This window comes from Columba livia, chromosome Z, assembly GCF_036013475.1.
Source record: "Columba livia isolate bColLiv1 breed racing homer chromosome Z, bColLiv1.pat.W.v2, whole genome shotgun sequence".
NCBI classification, from domain to species: Eukaryota; Metazoa; Chordata; class Aves; order Columbiformes; family Columbidae; genus Columba; species Columba livia.
Genome location: NC_088642.1, coordinates 23,073,648 through 23,098,320, shown reverse-complemented (window position 1 = coordinate 23,098,320; position 24,673 = coordinate 23,073,648). Strand labels below are relative to the sequence as shown.

The 24,673-nt window shown below is 40.1% G+C and overlaps 1 protein-coding gene across 4 annotated transcripts; it reads left to right on the top strand.

Moving 5' to 3' along the window:
* The first annotated feature begins 364 nt into the window (after positions 1 to 364).
* On the top strand, positions 365 to 24,436 carry C6 (complement C6). Of its 4 annotated transcripts, none has more exons than XM_013368854.3 (19): positions 393 to 481; positions 633 to 724; positions 1,977 to 2,134; positions 2,915 to 3,071; positions 4,775 to 4,919; positions 5,554 to 5,695; positions 7,140 to 7,278; positions 9,358 to 9,558; positions 11,429 to 11,669; positions 12,382 to 12,504; positions 13,472 to 13,638; positions 14,561 to 14,786; positions 15,946 to 16,117; positions 17,204 to 17,315; positions 17,722 to 17,854; positions 18,860 to 19,051; positions 19,574 to 19,661; positions 21,466 to 21,707; positions 23,634 to 24,436. In XM_013368854.3, exons 3-19 carry the CDS (start codon positions 1,977 to 1,979, stop codon positions 23,813 to 23,815), a joined length of 2,820 nt encoding a protein of 939 aa, XP_013224308.2. In that variant the 5' UTR covers positions 393 to 481; positions 633 to 724; the 3' UTR covers positions 23,816 to 24,436. The 4 variants fall into 4 exon arrangements, with proteins under 4 accessions (XP_013224310.2, XP_013224306.2, XP_013224308.2 ...); XM_065047614.1 differs by having other exon boundaries at positions 403 to 483; positions 1,847 to 2,134; XM_013368852.3 differs by having other exon boundaries at positions 366 to 724; positions 1,847 to 2,134.
* Positions 24,437 to 24,673: the final 237 nt, after the last annotated feature.

Below are 24,673 nucleotides of genomic sequence, written 5' to 3'. Positions count from 1 at the left end.
TTTCTTAGTGAAAGCAATAACAAATTATGAGAATGTACCAGTTTGCCAAATTCTCACTCTTCTGCCTTCAAACTGAGAGCAGAGAGGCTGTTCAACTCTACCAAGCAGCACAATGAGATTGCAGTGCATTGAACACTTATGGCCTAATGCAAATTATTCCCCTCAAATCATGCTGGGCAGCTTACATTTGTACCAAGAGTTGTCCTTCCACAATTCTCTAGAACATGTCTGTCTCAGGGTGTTGGTGGTGAGGTCGTTGAGTTCTGGATATTCCTGCCACTAGATCAGACCTGCCTTCATTAATGAGTAACCAAATCAAACAAAACCTCCAACCTTTCATTTAAGAGGCTGTAGCAACCACACCAAGGCCACACCAGTCTGCAAAGCTGACAAACTTTGCAGGCAACGGTCCTGGAGTTAATAAGGAAGCTGTTTGGTTGGTTTTAATGCACACAGGTTGCAAGACATATGGGAAAGTCATGTGTGTGTGTGATTTTTTTTTTCTTTAAATGGTTGAATTATTCTCCCATGTGCTTACATTTATATGGCTGTTGATATGCTTCTGAAGTATTGATTGGTAGGAATTTTGCTCACAGATGAGAATAAACAATGTTTTTCTATGTACAATACAGTGAAGGAATGAACAAAGTGACTGTGGGACTTCCATAGGGCTTCATCTCTTTTTCTAAACCAGCACCATTAGTGCAAAGAGCCAAGAACTCAGGTAAGGAAGAAGATGTGATACCTGATTTCCTCTTGGTTCATTGGCAAGGCTACTGATTTATCTGTGTTCTGTTTTACTGTACTTTTGGTTTTGATTATACTTAAATCTCTCTGCAAGCCTTGTTCATTGATGAGTTATTGTGTTAAAAGAGCTCTGAGTTCTCACTATGGCAGCTATGTGAAGATTTACTGCCTTTCTTTACTAAAGAAGGAAGTGATGTTTTGACTTGATGCAATTTCATTTTCTCAGCAAGGTATAAAAATCATAACAGCATATGTGGCTAAAAACCTGAAATAGAAAATGATTGCACATTGCATTTTAGACTTCACAAAATGAAATGTTTTGAGTATTGTTTTATGATAAATATTTTGCTTTTAAAACTTCATATTGGGTTTTGGCTTTTTTGAGGCAAATCAAAACGATGATGTTCTACTGTAACAGCCTATCAACTTTAGTGCTGTTTCAACCTCACAATGAGGGAGGAAAATCTTTTGCATTTTTCAGTGCATAAATAGTTTGTCTGGAAAACATTTTTCAAGTTTACTAACCATTACTATTTCCCAAAGACTGTCTATAACCTTCTGCCCCATCAAATAAATTTTGATTGACCACTGGAGTGAGAAATAGACTAGCAATTCTGTCTTCTGCTGTTGGTAGAAAATTCTGATGAGCTTTGAATAGTGATGGTTTGTGATTTAGACAGGCTCGTCAAAACTAAGTACAACAAAAAGCTGAGGGAAGGATTCACTGCAGCAAAACACTTCTGTAAAGGCGAGCTATAGGCATGTGAAATGAATTGATTACAGGCAATAGATGGTGCTGCTTATTCTTAAGGTCCTGTTTGTTGTTTTATGTGTTTTATAGGAAGAACTGTCTCATGGTTTTATTCTTATTCCTAGAAAACATTTTTGAGAATACTTCTAAGCAATGAACAGCAATAGCAGGCCTTTCTTCATCACATTCGAAATTATTTATAAGCCACTTCTTAAATGGAAATAATGCACAGTCATGATTAGTACTCCTGACAAATAAGTGGCAAAAAAAGCCATTGTGACTTCCAGTCCTTAAAGTATTCTGTAAATTATTGATAACTGTGTGTCATGCATTTCTGGCCCTTTCTAGGTACACTGTTTAGCAACTTTGTATTCTGAGCAGACTTACAGACTGTGCAAATGAGATGTCTCTCTAAGGATAAAGGCACAACTGCTAGTGATAGTTACTTGAGCTTTTGTTACGAGTCCATGTGCTGTAGATGGACACCTTCACTATGGACAAGACTATGTTAATGCAGCTGATCCTGCTGAGCCTGGACATTTGGAGCAGCGAGGGGTGTTACTGTGAACATTACCCATGGGGGTCATGGTCTGCCTGTTCACAAACCTGCAATTACGGCACACAGACCAGGCACAGGTAGGACCAAACTATCTCACTACTGTGTTTCTATTTATTCCCTGAGAAAACACCACTTCTGGGCAGGTGAAACTGTATCTGAAGCTTCAGTTTCCATTATATTCTGAGGGAAAGAAAAAAAAAAAAGTAATATCCAAGTGTTTACCAGATGAACAGATTATATTTTAATTGCAAGATTGATAATTACAAAATTATGTATATAGAGCATTATGGTGCCTCTAAACAAACCTGTATCTGCCAATACACATAAGCAAGGAGAAAACAGCCAGGTCCTAGGACAGCCTGGGCAGCAGTGTGCATGGAACACCAGCCCCATGAGCAGCCAGGGCTCAGCACCTCCTTGGGGAGCTCTGACCCGTGCAGGGCAATGCCATGGGAGGGGTGAGCTCTAGCGTGGCAAGCTTACAGCAGGTTCCTCATCCTGTGTTTAAGTTTATTACAATAAATCAACTCAAATAAAGATTCAGCAGCATCAAATTAAATATAATTTGGTGGTATAACCTAAAATTGTGAGAAATCCCTTCTTTTCTTCCTGGCTCTTTTCATGGCTATTCTCTGGGACATTTCAAGTTACATGAATCAAACAGAAGTTTCTTGCTTCGTAAATTTAAGGGATATTGGGATTTTTTCTTAAAATGAACACTCTGCATCTACCTATTATCTATCAAGTTTTTTTCATTTGATTCAAATAATTTTCTTTATCAGCATTCACCTGCAGTTACAGAACATCTACAATCTGTCTATGCTTCCTTCCTAGCATAACTTGTTTAATTTTTTTAGGCAAATAAGAATGGATGAATATTACAGCCAAAACTTCTGCAACCAGCTGTGCACAAAGCAGGAATTACGTGTATGTAACCAGCAAACATGTCCTATCAACTGTCAGCTTGGAGACTTTGGCCCTTGGTCAGAATGTGACCCATGCGTTAAAAAACAAGTAGGTAGAAAATGTATTATATGAATTAAATGCAAGAAATTCTGCCTAAGAGATTTCTTTGTTTTAGGTATTCAATTTCATTACAGTTGATCTGCCAAATGACAATTTAAGTTAGCAAGGGAAATTGGTTATGCATGATAATAGTAGAAGATGGAGAGAACAAGTTAAAACAGCAGATCAAAACAGAAAGGGGTGATTTTGTAGCATAAATCCATTCATGAGGACCTCAAAAGTCCCATTGTCACAATTAAATATGAGTTTTCCTGAAAAAAGTTGAATTAAGCTGTAGAGTTTACATGTCTGATTAAGGAAGAAATAGTCACAGAATCTTTAGCTTATCCATAGCTTTCTGTATGTTCTAAAGACAAGAAAAATAGGATCAAATAATCTGTTAAAAAGAGTTAACTAGCAAATCCTAACTAGCACTGGCTAAAAATATTCAGGTTATATCTTACACTGATGGTCAGGATCAGTTTGAAATTGCCATTAAGAAATCCAGAGTACCATTCACACAACCTTTATAGCCTGCAAAAACATCAGGTGGATGTGCTTAATATCTGTGGAAAAAAGCCCCAGGATGTGGGTTTTTCCTCTTGGGCTTGTCTGTTGACTGATGGTAGACTTGGGGGTGAGATGGCAGAGATGGAAGAAGTGAAAGGGCTAGTTCAAGTAAATTTGCCCTAAAGACTCCAAGCCCTGCCAAATGTAATGTTGTAGGGAATGGAGGGGAGCACAGATTAATTGAGGTGGTTATGTGGCTGGTGGGCCTGAGCTTTGAGTCTGACCATGATAGCAGCTCTGATTTTCTGTGCAGACACAGCCTACAGCTCTCCTCTAAATGTCCTGCTCAGCTTCAGAAATCCATGCCTGAAAACTAATCCTAGAAAATGTGTTAGATATCATAAGTATAACTTTACATACATATATAACTTTCTGATGCAAATTCAGGATGTCAAAGCTGGGTATGACATGTGAACCATCCTGTGACTGGGATGGAGAGTATGAGAGCAGAGCAGGGACAAACTCTGAAAGAGTGGGAGACGGTCAACAAACTGCAAGAGCTGAAAGGGGGCATTGCTCTCAATTAAACTGATTTTTATTTTTTGCAATCAATATTCTCTTAAATGGCTGAGTTTCTTACCCACATATATAGAAGCATTGTTCACTTTTATTAACTTTAAATATTGATGCAACATATTTGCTGCTTCAAGCAAAAAGGTGCTTTTGTGGACTGTGATCCATTTTTTCCTCCAAGCTATAAAGATCACTGCTTGTGACCTTTATAAATTTGAACATCAGAATGGAGGACGTGACTTGCAAGGTAAGTTTGAAGACTAGTGCAAGCAAGCTTGCAGTGAGGGGGAGGGAGGAAGAGGTGAAAGCTCACACAAATAATGTAGTGAGTGTTATGGATCCCAAATCCAAGTACAAGGAAGGGTTATCTTGAGTTCAAAAGCTTTTGGATGGTCTGATGTGACTCTTCACACTCTCCCTCCATAGTGACTTGGTTACTGATTTTTACTAGACATTCTCCTGCATTGTTTGACTCCAAGGTCTGTCTATAGGAAGGGAAATAACCCTTCGGGGCTCTGGTTTTGGTAAAGCTTCAGCAGCACTAAGGCACATGACTCTGACTGGGGAGGCACTTAGCTACAAAAACAGATCACACAAACAACCCTGGTTTTATCTCCTCTGCCTTTCAGTTTCGTGTCCGGACACTCTTGCGACCATCCCAGTTTGGGGGTCAGGCCTGTACTGAGCCTCTGGTGGATTCCCGTCCATGCTTCCCAACCAAGCTCTGCAACATAGTGGAAGTTGACTGCAAGAATAAATTTCAGTGTGAAACTGGTAATGATAATCTTCATTGCATGACTGATGCATTATTAGATAGTCAAAAGATTAGGCACTGAGACAAAACAAAAGATCCAAATGATCCAGATCTTGTATATTCCATGCACAAATTCCATGGAAAAGTCTGCTTAAAGATTTCATATGTGTTAGTACCAGCTTATGTTTATGGTTTCTTCTGTAACTGAAAGCAATTCAAGTACAATCTCTAGCCTGAGATGACCATGATAGCTAGACAGTAGCACTGTTCAAATAATGTTTCTTTGCACAGATTTTTCATGTATAAACATATCCATAGAATTTATCTGAATATGAACTTGCACTGTTTTTATTAAATTTGTGGGTATTTCTTGTTTGCTTCAGTTTAAATATACCTGATTAGCCTCAAAATAACTTTATCCACATATCTTTTTGCTAAACCTTGAATTAAGCCTTCAGAAATTCAAAGCAAAGCAAAACTAGCAAAACTGAAACAAGCATTTCTTATTGTAAAATTGAAGGTCTTATGCTGCCTTGCTGATAATTCCTACAGAAATTTCACACCTTTACCAGGGAAAAAGACTGCCATTTTCTGCATTCAGATGTGATGAATCTTTGCATAATGTTTCTTGGTGCTGCTTTTTCTCTGGTCTAGGTCGCTGTATTGCAAAAAAATTGGAATGTAATGGAGAAAATGACTGTGGGGACAATTCTGATGAAAGAAATTGTGGGAAGAAAAAGACCGTTTGTAACAGAAAGTATGAGAGCCTCCCTGGTGTGCAATTAATAGCCAGTGGGTAAGCCAGATTTGCTTATTTTTCATAAACTTGAGATGGTTGTCTCACAAATCGATATAAACAAAATAATCCCTAATTGGCATGTGACAGTGTCCCATTAAAACATACAGTCTCTCAAATTGCTGGGCTGAGGCCAACTGTATGAGGTTTGACAAGGTCAAGTGCTGGGTCACAACAACCCCAGGCAGCGCTGCATGCTTGGGGAAGGGTGTCTGGAAAGCTGCCTGGCAGAGAGGGATCTGGGAGTGTTGAATGGCAGTGGCTGAATATGAGCCAGCAGTGTGCCCAGGTGGCCAAAAAGGCCAACAGCATTCTGACTTGTATCAGGAATAGTGTGGCCATCAGGACTAGAGAAGAGATGGTGCCACTGTACTTGGTGCTGGTGAGGCCCCACCTGGAATCTTGTGTTTGGTTTTGGGCCCCTCATTACAGGAAAGACATAGAAGTGCTGGATATAGTTCAGAGAAGGGCAATGAAGCTGTTGAAGGGTCTGGAGCACAACTCTGATGAAGAGTAGCCAAGGGAACTGGGGCTGTTCAGCCTGGAGAAAAGGAGGCTGGGGTGAGATCTTATCACTGCCTACAACTACCTCAAAGGAGATTGTAACATGGAGGGTGTTGGTCTCTTCTCACAAGTAGTAAGTGACAGAACAAGATGAAATGTCCTCAAGTTGCACCAGAGGAGGTTTAGTTTGGATATTAGGAAATACTTCCTCATGGAAAGAGTTGTGAAGCAGTGGAACAGGCTGCTCAGGGAAGTGGTGGAGTCGCCATCTCTGGAGATGTTTAAAAGACATATAGATGAGGTTCTTAGGGACATGGTTTAGTGCTAGAGTGAGGTTATGGTTTAACCAGATGATCTTAAGGGTATCTTCCAACCAAAATGATTCTATGATTCTATGAAATCAAAATTAACAACAAATTATAAAAATGCACCTAAACCCTCAGGTTAGGACTTACCCACTGTGATAAATCTCACATGATACCAACCACAATGTTTTCCAGACTACCGAATTGTGCAGTGTAAAACCTAAACATGGGATGCCTGTTCCACGTGGTCTTGCATTTTTGAATTGAATTTTGAACTCAGTGCACTGTGGTAACATCACTTATGGTAGAAATGGAGAACTGCTTGTCCATTTTCCTTGGCCATTTTTAGGTGTTTCTCTGCTTAAGAGTTACAGTCTCATGCAACATTGGGGTTTTGTGGAGGGTTAGGCACTGCTGGAAAGTAGGAAACAGGTTTGTTACTACAGTGTTTTCAGTTTGATTCAGTGTGAGAAGTTCTGGTAGAATAACTTCTTTCAAAGCAGTAACATATCCCAGATGTTCATACCATTTCCTTCAACCCTACAAAATCTTCAAGGCAGCTATGTATCATTAAATGTTCCAAGTCTATGTGTCTTTCTCTGACTGTTTAATCTCTGCAAATATTTTTTTCTTAGATTTCACATTCTGGCAGGAGAGAGCCGAGGGGAAGTCCTTGGCAACTCATTCAATGGAGGACAATGCACAACAGTAAAGCACAATGACACAAGGAAATCATATCGTGTTCCTGCAAACCTGGAGGCTGTCAGCTTTCAGGTACTCTGAAGCAGCAACTCTAGTTGAAAAACCCTTGCTGTAATCACAATCAAGTTATGTGCTCAAGTTTTAGGTAGTAATGTGTGTTTTAGGACAAGATTTCCCAACCTGGTGAGGCCTGAACGGGTGACATGTGGAAATGGGATATATTCATCATTTGAGTGGCTCTACTCACACTGTTCCAATCTGTGTTCAGTTGCTGCATATCAGAGTCAATATGATGGACTTGTGCTTCTCTCCAGCTTCCTCATGGCTGTGGCCATTTCTTTGTTCTTACTTAGTACCAAGGGCCTTGCTCTTAAGCCTGACATACTCTGGCCAGGGGTTTGTTCAAGTCCAAAGCTCATTTCAGCATCAGTGCTGTATCTTCACAGCACCAATAGCTACCCTAACTCCAGCTTCCTTCTAGTCATCTGTAGCCTCGGGACATAATTCCACCCCGAGCCATTTTAGTCCCTCAGTCCTGCCAGTTCCTGTCCAGCCCTCCGATGAGCAGCAAAGAGAGGAGGGAGGCGTTGAGTCTAGGAGGCAGGAGAACAAGAAGTACATAGTCTAGGGAGGAGTCTTGCAGGACAGGCCAAGGACAAAATGTACCAGGCTTGTGTCTTATAAAAAATCTGGGAATCACTGATTTTTTTAGACCTGATATTTTAGACTTTTAGACACTGATATTTAGAAAAATATTTTTAATGCCATGTTTGGGGCACAACATTTGGTTGTCCACATATCAGCAGTCTCTGTCTGAAGCCAATAGATACTGTATTGGGAAGGAAGGAATGCAGGATGTAAAAATAGCTCAACTAATAGATGAAATCTGAACTGACAATTTTTGCCACAAGCGCTGTGAGTTTTTAGCATTACTTTAACAGGAGCAACTGAACAAAGGACACCCTAATATGTTCCATGGAAACTGTAACTGAATTGGCCATGACATATAGGTTTCATTAATAATGATGAAAAATAACTGTATGCGGAAATACTCAATGGGGAAAAAAAAAGCCTTGATTTATCCAGGTCTCTTTAAGGTTGCGTAGTTTACTAATTTACTGATGTCTATTTGCAGAACTGTTAAGGGTTTGTGAATGTCACCTTTGAGAGTGCATCTGTATATTTTAAGATATACTGCAGCCTTTGATATAGAAGGGTCACTGGATCAGGATTTCTCCTTGGAACACCAGTGTTCTTTCATGCAAAAGCATGTGACTTCTTGAAGAATGAAAGTGGACTGGGGGAATGGACCGCCTTACCTCCCAAGGTCCTTAGTGGCCCTATTAAACAAGTCTAAAGAGGAGGAAAAATTGAATCTTTCAAACACCCACAGGGTTTTGCCCAAGATTTGGGAAATCAGTCATTTCTGAGCTGATGCTAAAATTGTCTTGGTGTTTTACACAACAGCATCACTGAGGTTTACCGACTTGATCAGACAGGGTTGTTCCCAGTTTCTTTCTACCTACCCTTAGTCCCTCATGCAGTGTGGCTGCTCACACTGCAAATGTATTCTAAGACTCCCCTCTGGAAACCTGTTCATTCCTCTAGCTGGGAATTAAGAAGACATCAAGCTCTTTGCTTTGTACGATATAGAAGCCATGGGACTGGCACTTAGTCATAGAGTGGACATAGCATTAAGGTCTGAGAGACTTTGAAAAGTTGAGTTGAAACACTTATTGAAATTATTCTTGAGCTTTGGGGCACGGGGGTGGAGAATTTTAGAAGAAAGTGTTGTGTGCTTGTTTTTTTGTTTGCTTATGGAGTTTGTTTGTTTGGGTTTATTTGTTGGTTGGTTTGGTTTGTCTGTTGTTGTTGTTGGTGGTGGTTTTTGTTTGTTTGTTCATTTTGGTTTTTGTTTTCTTCCCTTGTATAAATGCCTATTAGTAAGTCTGCTTCTTATCTTGTATTCTTCTCATCTGTTAACCTTTCTTGGCCTCATCTTTTGTGCTAAGGACATTGTTTTAGCTTACTGACATATCTCAAATAATAAGGCATGCTTCTGCCTTAAAAATATCAAGAATTCATTGCTTAATAGGTTTATGTTCCAGATTATTATTTGGGCAAATGCATTTTGCTTTACTGAATCTCCAGGTAATAGATGAAGAGGATGATGTAACATCAGATTTCTACAATGATTTAACTCCCCTCAGTGATAGTGCTCACGGAAGTAGTTCATCCACTCACAGTGGTAGAAGATCTTCTGGTATCCCATTTTTGTTTTCAAGAAAGACACGGGTTAAAGTCACATCGTCTTCCTCCTTCAAGAAAGCCATTGAAGCCTCATATGAAAAGGTGATTGAATCCTGACTTCAATTTCTTCCTTTCATTCAATTTACATCTGCTCATTTCAGAACTGAGTTACCAAAAAGTTACTTCCTTTATCAAGGCATTGGAATTACACTTCTTTTCAAAAAACACTAGAACTACCCATAAAAAAAGTTTCTACTCTGATACTACATACAGGACGTTCCTGGTTGTAATATGCCTTCTGTAGCACCACATGCTTTTCTATTTTTAATATAGAAATCATAGCCTTATTCCACTTTAAAAAGAAGTCCAGTTCAGCTTGTGTTTGGCTGATTTTTGCCAATGAAGTAGTTTGTATAACAAAACTGAACTTGACTACTCATGCCTGATTTAGACCAGGATTTATTTGGGAATAATTATCCCTGATCCACTAATATTTCATATTAACACCTGGTACTGATGGTTCAAGCTTGCTACCAACACCAGGATTCACACTACGAATAAACACATGCCCAGAAATGACTGGAGACTTTAGAATCCAGTTCTCAGTGTGTGCTTCAGGGATTTAACATAGAAATCACTGGGTTTGACAACTGTAAGGTAGACTGCTAATAATAAAAGCACTTAGATTACTTTTACTAGCAGAAAATGCAAATGTGAGATATATATCAAGAATAAAACTATTTTTAGCCTCTTATCCAACTAAGGTTTTAGAATCAGTATTTCCTGAAATAGCCTGTAATTTTATGGGTCATAATGGAATGTTAGTCAGCACAGGTGAAAATTGTGGATCAAAACTTAAACCACCTGAAAATCCTGAAAATTATGTTACGACAGGGTATTTTGGGAGCTGAGTACAATCTAGAAATCATTACATACCCTATTTCTTCCATTCTTATTCTCACCGCAGCAGAAAGCTGAGTATTTTTAGCTTATTTTAAAATGTGTGAGTAAGAGCACTGAAATGAGCAGTGCTGTGCAGAGCAGAGAGCTGAGGTCCATCTCATGTGTTACATTGCTCAGTCCTGGCTGGGAGAACTCCCTGTCTAGAGGCATCCTTATAAGTTGTAAGCCAAGTGAGCCTGGAGACAGAAGTGGAGTAGAGTCAACCTATACAGCAAAATTCAGCAGAAGAACTGGTGTATAAATCAGTTATAGATTGTTTTATAATCACTCTTTTCTGTGTGCAGGTTGGTCATTTGCTCCAGTTTCCTGCCCCTCCTTTTGCTATTATCTTTTTGCTTTGGCCTCGTGCCATCAGTTCCCCTTGTCATTTTGTAAGTCCTTCCTTTCAGTGTTTCTATTTCTCTGTTTTTCTCCCTTCTATTTAGTTGTATTCCCACATAAACCACTTTGAGCCTTGCAAAAAAAAAAAAAATTAGCTATTTCAAAAACTTTTTTTTTCTGAATGTAAGAGGTGTTTTCATTTTATGACCTTTCTCTTTGCTTTTTTTTTCTCTCACATTAACAGCCTGACACTTGAACCCAATGAGATCTTTATCCCTGTGGTGTAGTTTCACTTTTAGCAGATGGATAAAGTATGATATTTCATAGGAGTTAGTATCTAAAATACACACTCATTAGGTTATTTGCAAATGGTCCATGAATTGTTATAAGCTGAAGACTTTCCTCTGAACCTTTTAGTTGTCTTATAAATTGTTGATATATTTGCTATGGCAGAAATATTTTTACTTTCTGTTTTGTAGATGCTCAGTAAGTCATAATTTTTGTTGGAATGCTTTATACTCCCACAGTGTAACAGAGTAATGAGCATTGTCCTCACAAACTTCACAGGGCTCTTGGAAAGCAGCATGATGTGCACAATAAATGAGTTCTTGCAGTACTCTTGGTCCCTCTACTTTCTGCAATTAACTACCCGTGAGGGTGCTAAGAGTCACCTTTTTTTTATTTCTAGAATTCCAACTTTATTAGAGTCCATAAAGTCATTTCTGTTGCAAACTTCACAATGAAACAGTCAGATCTGCAGCTCTCAGACGTCTTTCTGAAAGCACTTAACCACCTGCCCCTGGAGTACAACTACATTTTATACAGCAGAATATTTGATGACTTTGGCACTCATTACTACACCTCTGGGAAGATGGGTGGTTCCTATGACATTCTTTACCAGTACAGCTCTGAGGAATTGAAGAACTCGGGTATGTAAGCTTTAGCAAGAAAATATGATCTGTTTACCAGCTTTTCTTCTCACTGTTTTTATTTTCAGGCTTTACACCACAAAATAAGTTCTCCAGCTAACAGAAAAATATCCTTTAGACTTGCATAGACCCAAAAATTACTACCACCTAAATATAGAACAAGAATAAATTTTTGCTCAACGTAGTCTTAATTTGAAAAGTTAGAGAGGCTCCTCACTTGGTAAATGTTACTGTGTTTAGGAAAACCTCTTAAGACCTTCATATCAAAAGTGGGTGTCATCAAGAAAAGGTGTCCCAGCACACTGTGGGAGTGAAGTCTGAGAGGCTTAACTGGGACACAGTCATTAAATTTGTTGGCATTGGTTAGAAATCACTCTAAAATTAATGCCCTGACTGCCAGATTGTTTAAATGAAAAGGCAATACCACAAAAGTGGAAATCTAAGGTTATAGGCTATGACCCTTAATGTCACTGTGGGAACTTGCATGGGTATAGGAGCTAAGGGCATGACTCAGTCCTATGGTCTTTGTACCTGGGGAAGCAGGGGAAACAGTAGTGGGTGAGGAGTATAAGTGTGGTGTGGAGGTCAGAAAGGAACCGGTGAGCAGGGAGACAGACCTGCGATGGATCACCTTGATGTGGGAGCCTGGGGGTGCGGTTCCATCAGGAAACATGGTTATGGTGATGAGGCTGCTGCTCTGTGGTATTTCTAGGTCTGGCAGTGGAAGAATCAACAGAATGTGTCCGAACAGAAACAACTAGGCGTGTGTTCTTCCGGAAGAAAAAGAAAGTCAGTACCAGATGCACCACAAACAGGATGACTGTGAAGCATGGAGGTGACCATAATGAGAATAGGGCCTGTGTCCCATTACTTACCCTGGGAGATAAAATTCTCTTCAGCCGGGTGCCCTAGGTGACCTCCCAGCTTTGTTGAACTACAGATGCTCTTCCACCACTGTCAGAGGAACCAGTCTCTGAAACAACCACCGGAAACCCCCTTTTATTTGCAAAAGAGATTATGATGTAGGAGTGCTCTTCCTCTGCTCTGGAGCACCATCATTAGGAATCTCATGGCATTGGTTCTTGCAGTCTGTCACGGATCTGACAAGTACTCCCCATGGCCCTGGGTCCAGGGCCAGGCATGCTGAACTGGCAAATGGGCACAACTAGAAACGTGTGATCATGGCTGAGTCCCTGATCCTCTTTAAGTGTTGCTCTAGGCTCATTGAGAGATTTGGGCAGCGGTAACCAGACCTTCCCCTCCCATCTTCCTCATGCCAAGCAGACATCTAGGTGCAGGAGGCAAGGATGCATCTGGCATCAGGCAACGCCAGAAATGTGTCTGAGGAACTGCAGAATGTTGGTGCAGTTTCTGCAAGAATGGCAAGAGTCATGTTCTTCATCACTAAATCCAGGGGATTCAATCACCTCCATGGTTTTGTCCTCATTTTATGATCAATTACCATTACTCAGGTGTTTACGGCTGGGACTAAATATTCTTGCAGTGTGTTCTTCTAATGGAGCCTCTGTATCCCCTGCATTTTCCACAAATGTCTTGTGCAGTTCTGAATATCTCCATGATTGAGGTCTCAGACACTTTCATTTGGAAGATTATGGCTGGCTGCTGTCATTGGAGGGATTGTTTTTCTGAGCTTAGAGTTCATTCTTCCAAGGGTAGCTTAAATAAATTGATCTTAGTATAGTCTTTAATATCCTCTTACATCTTTTCTTAGAACTCTGTTGTTACATCCACTGTCTTTGAAGTCCTTTGTCTGACAATACTGTGATGAAATCCCCTTTCAGGTTCCATTTTGGAGTCAGCTGAACAGTCAGTCTCCCTGGTAAAAGGTGGCAGGTCAGAGTATGCAGCAGCTCTGGCTTGGGAGAAAAAGGGGGCTTTTCCAGGACACACAGTCTTCACAAACTGGTTGGAGTCAACAAAGGACAACCCTGTAGTAATTGATTTTGAGGTAAGAGAATAACAAGAAAAACACTGAGATAATAAAGCACTCACCACTTAACAGCTCTCCAGAGAGCTCAGCAGGTATTTTGTCTTTAAAATCAGGGTGATGCTCTCTGTGATAAGGATGTATATACATATGGGCATAATATAAACCTAGAAAAAATTTATTAGAACTATTTGTTGTACATCTTGCTTTATAAGCCACACAAAGTTTGCATTGACCACGGACAGTGAGAGTAAAATGGAGGAATGTGAGTGAATTACTCCAGCACCATCAGGAGTTCAGGCATGGGCAGGGGTTAGTTACTGTGCAGAAAAGCATTGCATGATGCTGGGAAGACTTGTTTTCCCTTGTGTTTTTTCCCTTGTTAGGCCTACTTTACAAGGTATGGCACAGAGATGAACAAACAAAACAGCAGTCCCTGGTGTCACTGTCCTCTTGTTTGATGCAGCATGTCAGAGCCATTGTCAGTGTGCTGAGCTGCCTGGCTTCCTGTATGGCCCAGCAGCTGCTCAGCAGCAGTGGCAAAGCGCTGCCGGCAAGCAGCAAAACCTGCCTGAATGCAGTATGTAGTGATCTTTTCCCTGCTGCAGCTGCTGAGCTCCTAAAGGCAGGGTAGGAATATTTCACATGGTGAGGACCAGGTGTAAGGAAACCCCACATCATCCATGGCGTCCTGGATTTTTAGACATGTTATCCTATTTGGTTGGTTTTCCACTGGCTGAGTGATCCTTAAACTGGGGAAATAAAAGCAATATAAACAGGATAATACAGATGTATAGCACTGTCATGCTCCTTTAAAGCATCCGTAACTTTCAAAATGCCTGACTCCAGTGTGATATACAGGCTCTAGTCCCTTTAAAACCCTGCAGTTGTCCCCAGCAGGACCTGCCATGTCTAGGTAACCATTGACTGAACTGTCTGCTAGGTGTCACCCATCATGGATTTGGTGAAGAATGTGCCGTGTGCCGTGACCAAACGTCATAACCTATGGAGAGCCCTGAGAGAATATGCGGGCACATTTGATCCTTGCCGGTGTGCCCCATGCCCCAACAACGGCAGACCTGTGCTTTCCGGGACAGAGTGCCTCTGCCTGTGCCAGGCCGGCACCTACGGCAAAAACTGTGAGACGCGAGCTCCAGGTTACAAATCAGGTATCTGGGGTGACACTGTCTTGATGGTCCTTCTGGTATCTATTTGTCAAAGATGAATCTGACATATCCTTCCCTTACTAAATCCATAGCACTTCTTACCACATGGTGATGGTCAGAAAGAATAAGAATATATTAAAAGTTAAAAAATAAAACTGAATAGGCATGGCTTAAAAAAAATTGTAAGACTTGGTAAAAGATTCCTTTGCTACATAATCAAGATAATAGAAAATGAACTGTTGAGCAATAAGGGTGAAGTTGAGATCAAAGATAACTGATGCAAAAATTAAGAAACCTATTCTTTAGTTTTCTCTAAAGTCTGTTTTGCTTAAGATTGAATGGATAATGGAGATAAAAACTGTTGATTACAATGTGGAAGAAAAGCTCAGTTGTCTTAAGGAGAGGGAACATAATCATAATTCTGAAGAATTTAAAGAATAATTTCATGTAAAAGGGTTTTTGAATGAAATAGGCACTAGCGCCATACCTATGGGAAACAGAAGACACTTACTGTATTGTCTTTTTTATTACATATATTTATATTACAGGACCAAAAGAGGACAGAAGGGAAAGTCACTTAGGCAGATACAGGTCTCATTATCCGATAAAGAAACATTTTGAAAGAAATAAACAACTGAAGATGGGCAGATAGAGATGAATGTAGAATGTGTATTGCATGCAGAAAAAAAAAATAGTGTGCAAATAAAAATTTTTGTATATGCTTCATAGTGGCACAGACAAATACCCCAGAGGGGTTTGCATGAAATGTATATTTGGGGTTTAGACACAGTGTTAGAGTTCAGGTTTATTTAATAACTTATTAAATACTGAGCTCTTTGAAAAGGTTGTCTGCAACCTGAAAACTCAAATATCTGTGAGTGCAATAGAAGTAGAAAATGAGCTGCTTCTGAATTTGATTATTACTTGCCATCAAAACTAGAAAGGAAGATATATTTTAAGTTTTCAGGGGGCAGCTGGAATTTGGCTGACTATTTCTTTGGAAACCTTCATATTCCAAAGGCAATCTGTTCTCTTAACAGTAACGATTTTAAAGTCTCTAAAAATGGCTATTACAAATCTACTGTCTCATTTATGGCCTTAAGAGATATATTGTGTATTGTACAGATCTACCAATAGATAGAATTTCTTCTATTTCATGCAGTTGCTGTAGATGGCCACTGGGGTTGCTGGTCTGAATGGAGTCCATGTGATGCTTCCTTCAAAACAAGAAGAACCCGTGAGTGTAATAATCCCTCCCCGATGAATGGTGGCAAGCCCTGTGAAGGTGAACGAGAAGAAGAGGAGGACTGTTATGTCTCTGTATTCACAGACAGGTAATAAGATAGTAGACCAAAAGATCTCCATAGTCAACGGGGCACAGTTGCGGAGCCCTCCAGAGTGGCCTTGTGACTATCAAGGAGAAATAGCAGTCAACTCTCTTGTCTGAACTTCTGTAGTGGAGGTTAGGAGAAGGAAACATCTAAAAATCCTTGCAGCTTGCTTCAAGTTTGAATTTATTCACTGTTTATTCCTAGAAAATGGCTGATGAATTGCATGCTAAAGTATGCCTATAGATCTCTTATGCTGTTTTGCATGGCTTCTTGACAAAAGCAAAATGAAACTTGTCTGATTCCATTCATGGGAGTTCACATTTTCCATATGACATTCTCTTCTCTTAAAGGATTAGTTATGAACTCAGTGTCAGAATTCCACTGAAACTACCAAGCTTTTTATATTCCCGCTTATATCTGATGTACCAGGTTTGCATGGTTTCAACTAAAAATCATAACCCAAGCCCAAAACTGACTCTGTTTCTTGCATCTTCAAGAGTTAGGCTTTGTATAGATTCTGTTTTTCTACTCTAACCAAGAGCCAAAACAGGATTTTCATCATCCCTGTTGTAATGACCGGAGAGGGGATTCTGGAGTGGGTAGGAGAGAATTAAAAGCAACGAACTCTGCAGTCCTTTGTTACTCATCCCAGTTAAACACCATGGGCTACAAAGCTTCATACTTACAGAGACCAGCCTCCTTTAGCCATTGCCTGATGGCAACAGGCAGGTTTTGACTACGCTGTCTGAAACCCAAGCAAATCACTTGGACCCCTTTGAGACTTCCTCTTTCTGCTGTTCTTTGCCTCTTTTTCTTACTTGACAAAAAATATTTCATTAGTTATGTCGATAGAAATTGTAGCCCTGTATCTATCACTTTTTTAGAGTTCTCACAATCTCCCTCCTACCAACACCTTTAACTTTGCGTGTCCATAATAGTTTATTTAACAGGATAAAGTTTGTTCACCACAGGGTGTGGGGCAGGACACACTTGCAGCATTCCTGTCCAAAGCTCCTGGCATTCTGCCAGTGTTATTTGGTGACACCAGTGCTTAAGTCACATCCTTACCAGCAATTCTTTACTTTTCAGAGGTGCTTCTTGTATAAACGATGATGAATCCAGGAAAGAAGAGGATGTCTTGGTTGGTGAACCTGAATCTGGATGCTCCAGGCCAGACCCACCAGAAAATGGCTTTATCAGGGTGAGCATGAAAAATGAGTGATACAGAAGAAAAGTGTAGTAGTTGCAGAGCTGGGAAATTTTACAGCTTCTTTGCTACATATGCCTGATAGCCAAGCTAGCTACTATGCTAGTGAGCGTGTTGCTGTATATGTGGCATGCTATGGGACTTGAGTCCACCAAAGCCCACCAGCAATTGAAGCAAAGGCAAGGTAAAATCAATTTCAAACAGTGGTCCTTGAATCCTTGTTTTGTAACCATGACATCAGTAAGCATAGCTAGACAAACATATCATTATGTAGGTGAGTGGATGACTCATAGTTCAGAGTAGGAAAAGTAAGCATTCATTACCTTACGTTCTTTTGATAATGTCCAGTCTCGTTACCACATATTTGGGTGTGTGGCTTTTTTGTTTCTTTATTTTGTAGAATGAAAAGAACCAGTATGCTGTAGGGGAAGAAGCTGAAATTGTCTGTGTGAGTGGTCATGTCCTCAGTGGCTATCAATTCCTTCGGTGTCTGCCAGATCAAACCTGGACGCAGCAACCTGTTGAATGTCAACGTAAGTAAAACTGATTTAGCCCAGCAACAAAACAGAAGTGGAAGAAAAAGACACATGATAGATTTTCATGCAGGTTTTAACAAAAGAATCCATACTGATATCTGCAAAGAAAGCATCTGAAGAAGGTATTTCATGTATTCACACTAGAAATGGCAAAAACCTGCTGAGTCACTGCATCATTCCTCTTTCAATCATAAGCGTTACTATTATGTGCTTTGTGAGATTACTGTAATATTCAATGATTTAGAAAAACCTCAGGTGCATACCGTGAGGTCCTTCTGTTGTCTAGTTTTAAGTACCTTTAACAGAAGGACTAATTTTTTCTTTCCAGACTTATATAAATACCTTTGAGTTGATGACAGTAATGTTGAAGAAAGCATTCTTAGAGGAATTTGTCTATTACATTTTTTTTAATTAAATGGATAATGTGTCTCTAACCACCACCAATTCCCCCAGGCTGCCTTTAAAATCCCCACAATAAATCAATGCCTTGAAGTATTTATAGTCCAACTAAGAATGAAGGATCAGAACTGACTTGGGTTTGCTAACAGGAGGCACTCTGGTAGCTTTCTAGAACTCAGTGTGATTTCATTGACTAAATGTTCTTTTTATCAAACAAATTTACCTGAATATACTCATGAGCTTTCTATTGCCATTAATTTTAATTGTTTCATTAATAGCTTAATTTGCAAAAGAAAAAGCAAAATACGCTGTTAATGCCATTCTTATTATTTTTAAACTGTAAAATTAAATTACTCATACTAGCATAGATTAGAAACACATCTTAATTAGTCATTGATTGAAAATTATTTTTAGAGACTATGACAGTGCACCAAAAATTTCTAGACTTAATTATGATAAATATTTATTTGTTTTAAATGTCAGTCAAATATTCAGTGTTACTGAGTGTTTTTATTGCTCTCCAGCTGAAGCATTGTGACAAGCTGTAAATATCCACACACCATAAAACCAACAAGAATGATTATTTTTTCTTGTTTATTACAGCCTCAGTATGCCTCAGGCCACCAACATTTGACAGTGTCACAGTTTCTCCATTTAAGCAACAGTACAACATTGGTGAAACTGTGAAGCTGAGCTGCAGAGCTGGGTTTATAGTCACTGGTCAAACACAGTATACCTGTGGGAAAGACCTGTCCTGGACACCTCCTATTTTGAGATCTATTACATGTGAAAAAGGTCAGTATGCCTGCAGATAACTTTACCGTTTCTATGCTGCTGGTAGTTTACTTTAGCTAGCTAGAACTAGGAGGCAGATGACTGGTTTTAAGACATATAGCCACTGTTCATCAATTTTGGTTTTACTTTGTGCTTTCCTTTCCACAGTGCTGTATAGTTTCAGCCCAAACTTGTACATTAAGTTCAGAATTTTTGGGTGCAAGGTACTGTAAACTTTAATTATGAGACCTAGGTACTGAAACTGTTTTATTAAAAACAAAACAAACACCAGCTGTATTAACAAGGCTTTATGAAAGTAAAGTGGGAGAATGCATGCTGTTGAAACTTCAGCTTCTCTACAGGATTTTCCAGTGATTTCTGCAAACACTGATATGGACTTGTGGAATCCCAACCATGGTAGCTTTTGAATAGAGAAATATGGAATTAACAGAAATAAATCTATTTCAGATTTTATGACCCTAATATAAGATATTTCTGTTCACTTTGTTACTATTTAGAATAACTCTCACTCCTATGTTTCAGATGTGCAAACTAAACTTAGAGGTGTTTGCAATCCAGGACAAAAGCAGGTTGGATCTCAGTGTGTTTGTATGTCTCCAGAAGATTGTGGGTAAGTCAAGTACTTTAATTAGAAAAAGAAAAGTTGAAGTTTCTCCACTGATAGATCATTGTGACACAAAACAGAAAGAGTGATAAGAGACAACCGCAGTGGAGGGCTGCCCTCTGTTCAGCTACTAGCCAGCTATGCCTCTATATCCAAATTACAACCCCACTTATAGCCTATGAAATAAATGAACAATGACATTAACTACATGGCATGCCATGATGCTCCCTTCTAACCTACATTATCATCTGCCACTGGAGATCCCAAGTCCTCCTTTTCTACTCTTTATTCCTCCAATTTCTGTATTTTCACTATCATCCCCTTGCTATAGTGCGTCATGGTCCTTGTGTTTGAGATTCACCTTTTTCAGATGAACACACTGTGAAATACACATTATGTTTCATTCTCCAGATCACATAAAAATATGACACAAAATGACCTGCAGAGACCATTAAGCCTTCAAGGGAATAGAGGCTTTGATACCATAAAATCTACAAAGTTAAGGACCCTTAGAACCATGTTTTAGAGTTTTAGAAGTAGTATTTCTTTATTCGGTGCTGGGGCTGGACTGGGGGTGTCACTCCATAGGTCTGCTGCTGACAAGTTGGTCATACATGGCTTCCATATTGACAGGAAAATTACATATTCATTACAATTCTTGACAACCATTAACATATTCCACACCTGTTCTAACACAAGACATCTGTTCAAGCAATGTTAAGTAACTTTTGCATGTTTCTCAGTTACTTCTCATTCACCTGTTTTAAAATAATATGTCATAAATCTATGTCAATTTTAAGAATAGGGTGTGACTACTAAGCACAAAGATTCTATGGTTACGAGGTTGGTTAACATTTAAAGGTTGCTACCTTAATATTCTCCTGAACTATGAGTTCCATTATTCCTTAAAATACAGCCTAATAATTTGAAATACAGGTATCAGGTTATCCTAGATAATTTTTAATAAATGACTGGCTAGGGTGGAGGTGTGGTGTGGGGCTGGAAATAGGAAAGAAGAGCATAGATTGAATATGAGCTGGGCAGTCATAGGGCTGAGATCAACACACATTCCACCACAGGGCTCCTGTGTGACCACAGGCAAGTCCCTTGGCATGGAATACATCTCATTCATGTTAATACCCAAATAACCAGGTATATTCTTTCTCCTTGGACAGAGAATGTCCAGAGGGTGATAGACATTGTCTAAAGCACATAGGCTAAATCCTCTGACAACTAGAGAGGTTTTATTGACTAAAGTTATAAGCTTAACTCCAGAGCACAAAGTGAACTGCATTGCTCCCCCTCTTTGGGAAATGACTAAGCTCCACAAAATGACACTGCTTGGAAACTCCTGCACTTGCTGAGAAAGAAGCCACACAGGAATCAAGAGCAATACAGAAAGAAACTACAAGCAGCATGGTTGGGTTTGCCTGCCATTGGTCCCAAACTAACAGTGCCCCATAGGCAGACTTACACACACAGCTGCAGGACAGCATCAACTCAGACAAACCACCCCAGAGCCTGTGGAAATTTCACACACCTTGTGGAAGTGACAGCCCCACCTGTTTTCTCATGCAGGCACATGTTCTTCACCTCCCGTCTATTGGACAGGACCAAACCTTCCACATCTCATAGCCCTGGACTGTATCAGGTCCAGGTCCTGCAGCAGCTGGGACAGCCTTAGGTCTTTAGTCATATATCCAGCCTGGCCATGGCTTTGGTGTGTTTCATCCAATGTTGGTGGAGAGTTTAGAAGCACAGACTTGCTCCACAGCCTACTAAAATAATTTTCCTTTTTCCCTCTGGGCAGCCACTACTCAGAAGACATCTGTGTGCTAGATGCTGTTTCTGAACAGAATGTGACAAAGCCTAGTTGTCAGTATTCAGCTGAAATGTGTCTCGGAAAGCAGTCATTTCATTTCCTGCATGCTGGTCCTTGCCATGGTGATTCCAACCTAGCCTGGGCTATTGAAAGGGCAAAGCTCTCTACAAATAGCTTGAAGAAAGTGCCCTGTGGCTATGACACCTGCTATGACTGGGAGGAGTGTCCAGGTATGACTTCTGAGCAAGGCAATTTATCCAGACCTTTTGATGTAAAAATAAAATGTGCTGACTCTTTCACTGCTCCAAGAACAGGATTTACAGGCATTGTGGTCCACCTGAGCAATTTACAACGAGAAGTGTGTGGAATTGTAGTCAGTCCCATGTCCTCCTAGCAAGTGTTACACTTAGATAAGTGCCTTTTCCCTTAAGCAAAGGTCGTGTAGCTGTTTCCCTTTAGTAAGGCACAAAAGGAACTTGGAGATTAAGGGAACCTTTTCAGGGAAATTAACATTTGAATCTTCAGTCACAAAAATGTGGTCAGCAATGTCACTGCCGGTTCCCAATGAGGCTACTATAACAACTAGTTTGTACTTCAGGAGTTAATTTGGGCCACAGTTTCCATAGTATATAATTAAATTATGAAACTAAATCATGATACTACTTAAAAAGCAAGACTGGGGCCATCAGGCTTAATAGGATTTTAATGGTAAAATTTGCAAATACCTGTATATGGAAACAGTGTTTATTAAGAGTTTTAATGAAGTAGCTAAGCTGGTGAAATCTCTAAGAGGATTATTTTAAATACACTATTGTGCAACCTGGCTATTTGGTGTGTAACTTGGTGATAAGAGCAGTGAGATTTCCTGTAAATGTCTGGCTGGCTCCGTGCACATCAAGCATTTGCCAAAAAAAGTCTGAGTGGCAGCCGTGCTCATTGCTTCACTTGCTTCCAGAGACAAATATGATCTTTATCATAGCTTGTCTACTCTTGATAAATAGAGCAACAACAGTGTGCAGCAGTCCTAAAACCCTGTTTTGAAGATGCAAGATTTCTGCAGCACAGGATTTCAGACAGGTGGCTGCAAAATTACCACATGAGATATTGTTCCTTGTGAGGCTGAAGCAGAAGGAATGACCAGGTGTGCCCCTTGAGTGACATGCTGTGGTGGACCATCTGGGCACCTTGGGTTCCTGGGAAGGTTGCTATAATTTTTAAAAATATTGGGCTTATTTATTCCAGAGCCCCTAAGAAGGCTAAATCTGCTCCCACTGTGGAAGTGGCTTAAACCTGGATCCTGTGCCAAAACTCAGAGTTATTCTCTCAAAAGCCTACAGAGGAGCCCTGTTCACTGAGGGAAAGTGATAGAGAGGGGAGAAGAAAGACATTAAATAAGTTTTCATTATAGTGCTAAAGAGGTTTGAATTGGACCTTCCTCCTCACCATCTCCACAAAGGTCCTCTTTCTCATGAGTATGCACAAACATTTAGGAAATAGAAGTTTTGATTTTCCTGGGAATGAGTAGCTGGTTTGAACATAGAGGCAGAAGATACTGCAGTACCATGTAAAATCAGCTAAACAGAGGAAAACACATATCTTTCATATGTTTTAAGAAAGGAAAAGCAGAAACTTAGTCTCCTGCTTAAGGAATTTCTGGGAAAGAATATAAAGAGTCAGAATCTGATTAGATCAGAAATGGGTAATGAAATAACTGGCAGGACCGAGCTTTACCACAGGCTAGCAGCAGGTAGCTTATTCATAAAGGAAGCTTTAATGAAATAGGATCTGACACAATATGGACCTTAAGACTCCATTTCACGGCAACATTGTGCGCAAAGATAATTGGGAACAGAAAGTCAAATTAATATCTTTTTGTTTAGAGGAAAGGTCAGGGAAAGCTAATGGATAAAAATATTTAGATGCTTAATTTCTACTTCTGTGTGGATCACTGCTGCAAAAACAGATATTTAGATCTGCTTTTGTCTCTTTTCCTAACACTCTGCCATCTAGTATATGTGCTATAGGCTTCCTGTAACTAATGTTTCATGAACCTCCAATAGTGTTTTTCCCTGTTGGACTCTGAAATGTTGTCAAACTATAAAATACGTTTTTAGTCATGCCATTTGCATTTAAAACTCCAACATATTCATTCCCAGAGACACAGACCCAGTGCTCCTGCCTGATGCCTTACCAGTGCTCCAAAGAAGAGGGCCACCTTCACTGCATCCGTATGGAGTCAACAGGGAGGAGGAGGACAGTCAGTCTTTGCGCACTGGCAGCCATGAAGTGTGCTGGCATCAAACTGGAGGTGCTGGAACAGGGGAGCTGCCTGATGTAACCTGTCAGGTCTCCCTGCAGCCACAACCATCATCCTACCCTGTGCAGGCTGAGCCACCCTGGGCAAAACTTGGCTGGTTATGAAAGGACAAGTGGATAAAAAACAAAGGATGAAAAACAAAAATGGACCTCACTTAGCATATTTTGGGGAGAAAGGTGGTAATGGGCTTTTTTTTTTGTCTGAAAATTACCTGGGGTGTGGGGTATAGGGGCTGCTCTCAGTGCTGTTAACCATGGGTGTGCAGAGGGAGGGAAGGGAGCAGATGGGAACAGAGAAAGAGGAACACTGCCTCTGGTCTCCCCTGGTGCTGTATAAGACTTTACCTTTCCTCAGCCGTTTGTCGATCTGTTCCTGCGCTTGTGACTGCTGTGCGCCCTGCTCGTCTCTCTGGCTGAGTAACAGTTGTGTCATCCAGGCAGGCAGACTTCAGCATCATTGCACATTCCCTTTGACACCTAATGGGGTCATGAAGAAGGCTACCTATCTGGGTACTCACAGTATAAATTCAGGAAGAAATATAAAATGCTGAAACCCATAAATATATGATGATTGAATTAAGTCTTCAAAACCATGAGATTTTAAATCACAGTAATTGAAGGGAATAAATGTTTGCTTTCTGGGTTGGTTTGCTGGTTTTGTGACTTAGACACTGTTGGGGAATTGTTATGGTTCCCCTTGAGGTGAATTAAACACATTGTGCTTAAATATAAAAGAAAATGTTAATGAGCAGTGCACTGGGCAGAGTCCTACTGCAATACTACATGATTCTACAAGGACTTTGCAAAGTTGCACCACAAGCAGGTTCCCTAAATACACTTGCACCAGCACCAATCCTGAGAAAAGTTGCACAGGGCACCT

Excerpts from the sequence above, each read along its gene's own strand:
- C6 (XM_013368852.3), top strand. The coding sequence starts at position 1,977 with ATGGACACCTTCACTATGGACAAGACTATGTTAATGCAGCTGATCCTG. Across the intron at positions 9,559-11,428 it reads TTGAAGCCTCATATGAAAAG|AATTCCAACTTTATTAGAGT; the intron begins GTGATTGAATCC and ends TTTTATTTCTAG. Across the intron at positions 11,670-12,381 it reads TGAGGAATTGAAGAACTCGG|GTCTGGCAGTGGAAGAATCA; the intron begins GTATGTAAGCTT and ends TGGTATTTCTAG.